This window comes from Phodopus roborovskii, unplaced genomic scaffold, assembly GCF_943737965.1.
Source record: "Phodopus roborovskii unplaced genomic scaffold, PHOROB, whole genome shotgun sequence".
NCBI classification, from domain to species: Eukaryota; Metazoa; Chordata; class Mammalia; order Rodentia; family Cricetidae; genus Phodopus; species Phodopus roborovskii.
In genome coordinates, this window is record NW_026126424.1 from 6,507,667 (window position 1) to 6,518,335 (window position 10,669).

A 10,669-nucleotide genomic window follows, 5' to 3' on the forward strand; every position below is an offset into this window, starting at 1 on the left:
AGTGTTCACACAGTAAACGGCTTCTATATTTTTGAGAGAGAGTGCCTCTCTCAAATGCATGACTTGTGCCTGTAGAACCCAACTGACAGGAGTGGTACTTATATCCAAGACCACATTCATTTTTAGCTCAGGTCATCCATCCAGAGAAGATGGGGAGGCTTCACGGAGGAATTCAGCTGTAGGGTTTTCCACATAGTCAGTGCTTATATTACATTTTTCTGAAACCATGGTTTAACTATTAGAATTTTCTGACTTTTGAGGACTCACAGTATTAGCTACTGGTTTGTTTGGGTTGTTACTCCCTGACCTGAGAGAAAACAAACAAACTAACCAACAAAACATATGCCATCCTACTTCAATGAGCATTGTCCAAAGAAATAAATACCTTTTAATTTCGTTTATTTTATGCATATTAGTGTTTTTCCTATATAAGCATACCTGTAGTGGGCAGAAGTTAGAAGGGAGTGCTGTAGTCTGAGAAACTATAGTTATGGAGAGTTGTAACCTATGTGGGGGTATTTGGAGCTGAACCCAGGTCCTCAGCAAGAGGAGAAAGTACCCTTAATGGCTAAACAAGCTCTCAGCCCCCTTAAATAAATCTTTTAAAGTAGTTTAAAGTTTTTACAGGAAAATGCCACTAAAGAATATTCAAAGAACATTTTTGATGCCACTGACTGAACTGTATTGGTCTTCATAAAATTGCCTTCCATGTTTCTATTATAGGATCTGCAGAGTTGGGTAAATGGTGCTCAGGAACATGGCTTTGTCCTGGTGTCTTTTGGAGCTGGTGTCAAGTACCTGTCAGAAGACATTGCTAACAAACTGGCTGGAGCTCTGGGGAGATTGCCTCAAAAAGTGATTTGGAGGTAAGGTCATGGTAACTTAGGTTGTTTTTTTGCTGTTGAGTACTAGTTTCTCCTTATTTAATCTCCATGACATGGAACACTGGAGCATGGAACATTGATTCACTGATCTTGAGGTTTCATTTTGTTTCAAACGCATTGAAATTGGTAACTAATTCATAAAGGTCAGTGATTGATCAAAAATAACTGCATTGAAAGAATATATTCTGTGGAATGAGATAGTATATATGGGATACAGTTTTACATTTCTTTCATATTAAGGCTTCCTTTTTTCTTTAAAAATTTAGTTATAAGTTTCTTCAATTAAGTTTAAAATAAGGTAAATAATTATGCATGAGTAAATAAGTACCTTATTAATTCAGGTACTTTGCACTCTCCCTGTGTTTTCTCAACTTTATTAGTATTTCCAGAGCCTTAATCTGAGATACTGAGCTTCTGAAACTCTTAGTAACTTACCAGATAATAAACACTGGTTAAGATAGACTCTGAGTTACATTCCAGCTTACTGAAGGCACAGCATAAGTGCACCAGACCTGCATAATTCATCAAGCATGCATTTATTTGCATGTACCACTATTTCAGAATTCTGGGGACATAGTAATGAATACAACTCCACAATAAAGAAAAAGCATCTTCCAAGCCATTATATATTCTCTGAGTTGTCTAGGTTTTTACCTTCACAACAGTGTGTAAGGCTGGGCTAGCAAATGCTCACAAGCTGTTTTCTAGGGAGGATATTCCCCTTCTGGTTCTGGTTCTGTTGAGATTTTTCCATCAGGCTTTTAACCCAGAGCATCCCTATGCTTTAACTGAGGATGTTCTGTTTGTTTACATCAGATTCTTGTCAACTCTCTTAATTGTGAGACATATTTGAAGCTCAACACATAAGAAAGAGCCTAACTGAGCTTTGCTCTGTTAGTCTCTTTACTGCCAAAACCTAGAAGTATACTTTCTGCTGCCTTTCACTGTTATCACTGGGTGGCAAGGGTGGTGGCCACTAAGCCCTGTGGTGGTTGATTCTCTTCTCTATGGGTACTTGAGTAGAACTAAATTCAGCAAAGATTCATTTAGATCCCACCCCCAACTCTTATGTTTCTCTTATAAGAACAGATGGAAAATAGACTTTTATGAGAAAATTAGATCTTATCTGTCTGTGGAATGTTTTATTATAAAGAAAGTGAAGCACATTTTTATTGATACTAAACAAAAATTTCTCTCATAAGAACATCAGTAATGCATCATATAACATAACACTTGTAAGTCTACAAAATCAACCCGTATCCTACAGTCTTCATTTCTGAAAGACCCATTGTCTGGTATTCATTTTAGGTTTTCTGGAACCAAACCAAAGAATCTAGGAAACAACACTAAGCTCATAGAATGGCTGCCGCAAAATGACCTGCTTGGTAAGTCAGTGGCTGCACTTACTTAACTGATATGCAAACATGATATTAGTTCTTGAATGATTTAGAATATCTGTGCATGGTTTCTGTTGGACTCATTCTTAGCTAGTACTTCCAGTCTGAAAAATCAGACCACTGATTCAGAATTTTGTTTTTTGGAAAATCATTTGTAAAATGCAACCACTAGAATCTGTAATTAAAAATTTTAAACAATCTCCCAATTTTAATTTTCCGTAACATATACATTATATAAGTTTGTAGCTGTAAATGAAGCTATCAGGTTCATTGGTAAAAGTAGTAAAATTTAAGCATCAAAAAGCAGAAACTAATGCTATATTCATTTATGGATTTATCTAAGTCCTAGATACTTGGCAGTTATTTGATTGTCTGAAACCATAGAAAAGCCAAAAAACCAGGGAAATAATTGACTTAAGTTTGATTTGGTACTTTGCTTAATTCCTACTAAATTACTATGTATCTTTAATAACGAAACAGTTTAGATTTTTGTTTTTTGTGATTTTTTTTCTTCAACATGAATTAAAATAGTATTGATAATTTGAAGTATGCCTAAATAGAAATTATTTTACCTAGTTTAATGAGTACAGTCAGTAAAATGAATATTTATATTTATATTTATATTCATTTAAAAAATGATAAGAAACTGTTGATGTGAGTAGTGTTGGGCACCACTTATGCAATAATATTAATGATAAATGTCAAATAAAATGACATTTTAAAATTATTACTCTTAAAATACTAGTAACAATCTTAAAATACTTTAAAATTTGCTTATTTTAAAATATACTTTCTAGATGCTACAATGACCCTACAAGTCAGACATTTTATTTTTTTATTATTATTATTGTTTTTAAAGTTAGGCTGTCATGTAATTCAAGTTGTTCTTATACTCAACTATTAAACTTTTTAGGTTTGAAGTCTTGATTCTATCTCCTTTTTTATTTTTAATTTATTTTATATAACAAAGTCCAATTAAATGAAAACAAACATTTATAGACAATATTTGGGAATTTGGGCGTTGTTCTTTCCAAACTACTTCCTGCTGGTAAGGGGCACTCTCATGGGGGATTCGAAGAAGATGCAGAAATCCTGGCTGTAGTCTGTAAGGCTGCTTTGTCCAGCTGTTTTGAGTGTAGGATCAGCTTGTACTCTGTTTCAGGCAGTCTGGCGTGATCAAACCACATTAGTCTGGAAGGAATCCACATCTTTTCATTTTCTGTGGAAACAAAAATAGAAATCCTTTTCCCCAGTAACTTGTCCTTCAACTTAAATTTTGGAGTCAAAGCATTTTTTTTAATTTAATTTATTATTTTACATATCGATCCCAGTTCCCTCTCCCTCCCTCCTTCCCTCCCTTTTACCCACTCTGCCCTCTCACATGCACTCTAACCACCCTCCCCTCCCATCCACCCACCCCAATTCCATATGTAAGGGAATGAAGTGATGGAATTTTAGAAGTGTCCCACCAACAAATAATTAAAGAGAAAGAGAGAGAGAGAGAAAGAGATAGAGAGTTGACCCCAGGACCTCATATATGATCAGTAAGCACTATTGGACTGTCCCGCATCATTGCACTGTATCTTCAGGCCACAGACCAAGCAATTTCAATTTCTCACACAAAATGGTGAATAACTTTTGTATTTAAGTCCTCTTCATCTAGCTTGTTCTAAATATAAATAAGCAAAAATAAACACAACAGTTTTCTTTTCCCAACACTTTTGGTTTTTCCTTCTCTTTCCTGTCTTTCTTGTCACGACATCTGAATCAGTACAAGGTGGGAAATAGGAGAAAAATCTCATAGAAATCTGGCCATTAGCTAGCAGCTAGCTCAGTGCAACAATATAATACTTTTCCTAGGAACATGTGAGCTTTAAATGTGGGACTCACAGCATAGTGCAGCTGTTTAGTGGTCTGTGAGGAGGACTATTTCAAGGCTCCCTCAGGTTCTCTTCGTCTGTTTTCTGACTTTTCCAAGGTTTGATACTACTCTAAGCATCACCTCTGCAGGAGCTGTGATGACTTCCCTAATCAAAAATTCATCCAGGACTAAAAGTGGGCACCAAATCACTGTCTTCTCCCTTCATCCCATAGTGTCCTTTTTCCTTCATTTGTCAGCACTACTTGATTATTCAGTGTTGGACTTGATAATACAGGTTTTGTTAAAACGAGGAGTTCTGCTACCAAGAAATACTTTTAAATCTGATTGTCATTTAATCTGAGATCGGGGTAGGCTCTCTCTATGCAACACTTAGAGACACAAATATACTGAGAGCACATTGATACTGCAGTTCATAAATAGTAGATCTGCATTTCTGAAATCGATAATTATTTGCTGGCCAACAACACATTTTCTAAGCACACTGTTTATTTTTTGTACTTCTTATGCAAGTTTTTTAACCCTCTGATCAAATACAGGCCATTTATCTCAGGGGCATACCTCATTAAAATTGTGACAGGCTAGCTTTTCTATTCCCCATGATAGGTAAATGCTATATGATACTACATCTCTTAAAGTTCATGCCCTCAATATCTTTCTCTTCATTATCAGCAATTGAAGTGTGTGTTGCTAGTTATATGTGTGTTGTGTTTAGGAGAATGTTGTCATATATTTCATTACTAATGTTAGATGTTTAAGTAACCAAAAATGACTTTCAGTTGATATATGTAGCAGACAATTCAATTAATGTGAAATTACCTCTTTAAAAATTAATTTTCTAAAATGTGTGCTTATTATAGTGTTGGTCTTATAAGAAATTTTGAATAAATTTACAGTAGTGATGTGAATTGTTTCCTTTTTATCTTTTAGGTCATTCAAACATCAAAGCCTTCCTAAGCCATGGTGGTTTGAATAGTATTTTTGAAACTATGTATCATGGTGTCCCTGTAGTGGGAATTCCACTTTTTGGAGACCATTATGATACTATGACTCGTGTACAGGCAAAAGGCATGGGAATATTGTTAGAATGGAAAACAGTTACTGAAGGAGAGTTGTATGATGCTCTGGTGAAAGTTATCAACAATCCGAGGTAAGACTTCAGCTAATATAAGACAGGTGACAATATGTATATATACATATACATTTATCACATACACACACATATCCACTTAGACACACATATTTATTTACACATCATATTGACAGTAAGTTGTCTCTAAGACCATTATGGAGATATCCCTTATATTACTATTATTCTTATGTGTGTTTTCTAAAATTTCAAAGTTAAGCATATAAATCATTTAGCCTTTTAAGTTGTGATCCTAAGGTTTTTGCCACTTAGATTTGTCAGAAAAACTACAGTAGGAACTATCATTAGATCTCTCTAGTGTGTGAGATTTTCTATCTTTTATATTCATTTGAATCTTTGATACTCATTGCGCTAGTTATATTTGTCATTGCTGTGACCAAATACTTAACAAGATGCGACTTGGAAGAGGAAGGATTTATTTTGGTCCGTGGTGATTTGAAGGTATATCCTGCTGACCCAGGGGAAGGCCTGATGGCAGAAGTGGCTCCCAGCTGTGGTCCCATGAGCTTCTGCTGATTGAAAAGCAGAGAGTGGAGAGCACTAGTACCGTCCTGGCTTTCTATTTCCTGATCCTAAGTCCCCAGCCATAGAGCAATGCTAACATACTCATATTTCCCCTTCTCAGTTCCCTCCTAGAACTATTCTCACACACATATCCAAAAGTACATTTCTCAGGAATTCTAAACCCACTCAAGTTGACAGTGCTGCTACCACGTATCAGAATTTTTGCTATTGTCACTATAGAAATGAGGCACTTGAGTCTCAAAGAGCTTCAGTAGTTTGCCTGTGGTCACATAGCTTTTCAAATACGAACTGAAGACAGACCTATGTGATGTCTAAGCAGAGCTCTTTATCCTGCCTGGCAAACGCGTGCTGCTGGATTTCCCAGCATTTGCTGTGATGAGATGTGTGTGCTCATGTGAATGATGAATTAGAATCTCTATTTTGCCTTTTAAATTCTTGATGTGTCCTGAGTTAACCCACTTCACAAATAAGTCTCAGTGGGCAGCTGCCCTGGGTAGTTTTAAACAAAGCAGCAATTTTCTTCATTTAAAAGCATGATGTTTAGTTTATCATGTGCTTCAAATGATTTTAAATAGCTGAAGAGAGTAATTAATTTCTGTTTTTACCTGGGGGATATGCCTGAGCCCTGGGTTGAGAATTGTTGCTATATTCTAAGAAATGTCACATGAGAAAAAAATGGTTTCTTAAAATATGTGACCCTTACATACAAAATATTAGAATCATCCAAGGTTTATTATGCTACATTTTAGTAGGATCAGGGATGACACTAATATTGACCCCTTAAAACAACCAAAGTCTTGGTCAAAAATATGGCTCTTGGAGCAGTATGCTCTGTTCCTCAGGTAACTGTGTACTGCCCCTTCTATAATCTGTAGTTTCCCTTGGTAGACATCATGCATTGGAAGACATGCTGTTAGGAACATATTTTCTTATGGGTCTGAAAATCTGAAGGAAAGTTCTAGGGTGGGGAAGTTGGAGAGCTACTAACATTGGGCCATTATATAGAAACATTTGCAGAAAGTGGTTCAGCAAGGTAGTTTGTGTGTTTGTTTTGACTGTGAAAGTTGAACCCAGGAGCCTGCACATGCCAGGCAAGCACTCTTCCATGAGCTGTATTCCAAGTGCAGCTTAGCTGTGTTCTCTGAGGTGTGAGCAAGCATGAATTACAAAAAGATCAGGCTGTACTCATTACACTGCAGGGAAATCCTAACTGAAGTATCTTGAAGGACATAATAGGTGGAAAGATGCCTTGCTTAATATAGAAATAGCAAAAAGTATATAACATAAATGTGCCATTCCCTAAAAGTCATTATAAAAATTAGAACAGTTTACTTTAAATGAATTGCAAACATTTCACATTTAAGGTAAAACCATTATTTAAAAGGCTAGTTTGCCTCATTAATATTATATTCAATAACCAATCTTGCTGAAGAAATTCTTGTTTTGGGTGATTTTTTTTTTTTAAAAAAACCTAAACCCTACATGATATTATTCCTTTACCTAGTCCCTTGCCTTTGTTAATGAAAACCCACTACTTTCTTTGTGTAGAAGAACTATTCTAACTCTGGAAACACATCATTTTAAAGAAAACAACAGACAAAGGCAAACTGATTTTCATAATTTCATTTATCTAACTCAGGGTCAGCTTTTACTATGAGGGATTTTTTTCATGAGTTCATGAAATATAATGTAATGCTATTTGGTTCTGTGATTTAAGCTACATAATTTATAATTCAGTACAGTCTTGAGAAATTTAACACTGCTGATGAATGGATTTACCCTTGGGATGCACCTACTCTCCCAGCTTTCTGATTCTTCACACTCCTCCTTTAGCATGACGGGTCTTCACAAAAGCCTAAGACTTTGCTCTTTGGTAAGGCACCAAGAGCCATATCATATGTGATATTTTTATGTTCCTGAAGAAGAACTTTTTCTTTTGTCTAAGCAGTATAACTTCTGTTGGATCCCTGTGCTAAAAAATGATGCTAGTCCTCTGTATGATTGTCCCACTAATGTACAGTTATGAGATTTAAAATAAAATGTTTACATTTTATCACTTTACCCGCTTTTTAATTAAACACTTAAGAAAGTGTTTATAGTCATGTACATGTTTGCCTACATTCCTGACTATACTACATGCATGTTGTGTCATTCATCATATCATAGTGCTCCTTAACCCCCCCTTTTATTTTTGCTTAAAGTAACATTCTTGTACCATCATTTATAGTGATTTTAAAGAACTGAATGTCACTACTTTATTTTTTAAGAACTGGTATGAAAAAATCCCAATGTTTTTTCTTTGACATTATCTGATAAGGTACATTGATTAATAGCATTTGGCAGTCTCTAATGAGTAGTGTTTGTGTGATGTGGTATGGGAAGGGCTTGAGTCAGAAAATACACATCAGTCTCATTGTGGAATCATTCCAAGATGCTGGATCTCTGATTTTGCTTTTCCTCACTAGACTGAAACATACAGAGGTACTATAAGTAGCCAAAGCATTTAACTCAGTGTTGGAAGCACACTTAGGTGCTTAAAGAAGATTGTCAATCATTCACCATTTCTAAATTGAGATAGCCATCAGTACAGAACCTGTGTATGTATGATCATATTGTGCTTTTCCACTGCAGCTATCGACAGAGAGCTCAGAAGTTATCAGAAATTCATAAGGATCAACCCGGCCACCCTGTCAATCGAACTACCTATTGGATAGACTACATTCTTCGCCATGATGGAGCCCATCACCTCCGTTCAGCTGTACATCAGATTTCTTTTTGTCAGTATTTTCTACTGGATATTGCCTTTGTGCTTTTGCTTGGTGCTGTCTTATTCTACTTCATTTTGTCCTGTGTGACAAAATTTATCTATAGAAAAATCAAAAGTCTGTGGTCTAGAAATAAGCATAGCACAGTTAATGGACATTACCAAAATGGAATTCCCAATGGCAAATACAAAGGAAATGGTCATATTAAACATGAAAAGAAGGTAAAATGAGCCAACAGCCTAAGTTATGGGAACAAATCTGTTCGGTCATTGAGTTTGTATTGCTATACTTTAGTCTAACAGCTACTAAAACTAAATGTCATCAAACAGTTCTAATACTCCCTCATCAGACCTTACTAATGAAATGCCATGGATAAGATATCTACAAAGAGCACAAACCTAAATGCAAAAATGTATTTTATTCAAATACTGATGCAGAAAGTTGGCACTGAACCATTTAGAAGCCTTAATGATTTAAATCAACTGATTGTGTCAGACCTTAGTTTTAAATGTCACATTATAGCCGAGGAGAGATGTCTTTTCTCGTAAGATGTATGTATGTGTGTGTTTCCTATTCCTGGACCAGTGAGTTTTAGCTTGTATTTGTTGGAAGTACAACATATTCAGGAACGGAGTAGGAAGACAGGACCCAAATGTTTCTCAGCCAGTGTTTAACATATGTGAACTTCGAATTTTCCCTTTAAAGATTGAAATTTAATGCAAAGAGGCAGGTGAAATGACAGCTGGCACAGCTTTTTTGTAGTTTTGTTTATTATAGATTTTTTTATTTGTTTGTTCTGTATAAGTCCCTTTCTTACCCGCTATGAGTGCGTGTGGAGGAAAGCATGTAATGAAGTGAGTGAATTGGTTTTCATATTTTGTTTATGTTTTTTTCTGGAGGAAATTTCTAATTTTCCTGTCTTATTTTAGTAAGTAATGTGTTAATACATAACTAAGACAAAACAACAAAGCTCTTACTTTTGTTCAAAGCACTAAAGACTATTGGTCACATGGCACTTGAATGTTTATGTGACTATTGGATATTCCATAATTTATGTTTTGAATATTCACGTGTCATCATTTTAAAGTTTTGACTTTAAAGTAGCACCTTTCACTCCTTTATTGTCTGGGTCACACAATCTAGTACATAGGTGCCAACATATAATTCTTTGAAGCAGAACATTGGTGATTCTCCTGATTGGTACCTGTTTTGTCTTCAGGGGTTTGAAGTTTTGTCATCAAATCAGACTTTACATGCTACACAGACGTGACAGGAATTGTACCACCCATTTGGGCAAATAAGTTTCCATTCCCTCACTCGATCACCACAACTCAGCAGCCTTTTATGTCATTGTGTCTGACATGGGACAGTGACAGTACTCATTCGGAACAGGGAGACAAGACACAGCCTTCACAAAATCAGGACCTCCCTTGAGCCACTTGCTAGATGACTACTATAGTCCTATTCCATGTCACTCTGTTTACTGAGCATTTGCACTACACATTAGGAGTGTGTGCTTTATTTATTTGTGGTTGGAAATCCCATATATGACACTTGAGAGTTCCAGGAAATGAAATGTTAACGTCATTCACTAACAAGGAAGAGTTGTGAAAAATCTAGAATGCTGTAAATCCTTGTCATACACTATGACATACAACTTTATGACACTCCCACCAGGAGCCACCCTCATATACTTAGAGGTAATACCATCATTAGTTTTTCTAATGCACAATGCATAAAATGTACACTGCTTTCTGAATACTTGAAGATATGGTATAGAAATATACAAACCTGTTAGTTACACCTTTTCACAATCTTATCCCAATGTTGCCATTAAACGGAGAACAGGCAGTGAATGGTGGGAGGGTAGTAGAACATAGAGTGTATGAATGAACTGATTCTGCATTTTGGCATTTGATGAAGTTGACTATAGGCACTAACTGGATGATTAAGCATAAGTTAATTTCCACTGTGATTAAAGAAAAGACTAAAAACAATAAACAAAATTGAAAATAGAGAAATGTTGTTGGAATAAAATTTTTATTAAGATTTCATTTCACAGTATTATA

The 10,669-nt window shown here is 35.6% G+C and overlaps 1 protein-coding gene across 1 annotated transcript in view; it reads left to right on the forward strand.

Moving 5' to 3' along the window:
* Positions 1-9,111, forward strand: part of Ugt8 (UDP glycosyltransferase 8) — a 68,075-nt gene extending 58,964 nt beyond the window's left edge. The window contains exons 3-6 of the mRNA XM_051185554.1: positions 724-866; positions 2,193-2,269; positions 5,091-5,310; positions 8,467-9,111. Coding sequence (XP_051041511.1) covers positions 724-866; positions 2,193-2,269; positions 5,091-5,310; positions 8,467-8,830 — 804 coding nt within the window. The 3' untranslated portion in view covers positions 8,831-9,111. The remainder of the gene's footprint in view (positions 1-723; positions 867-2,192; positions 2,270-5,090; positions 5,311-8,466) is intronic.
* The last annotated feature ends 1,558 nt before the right edge of the window (positions 9,112-10,669 follow it).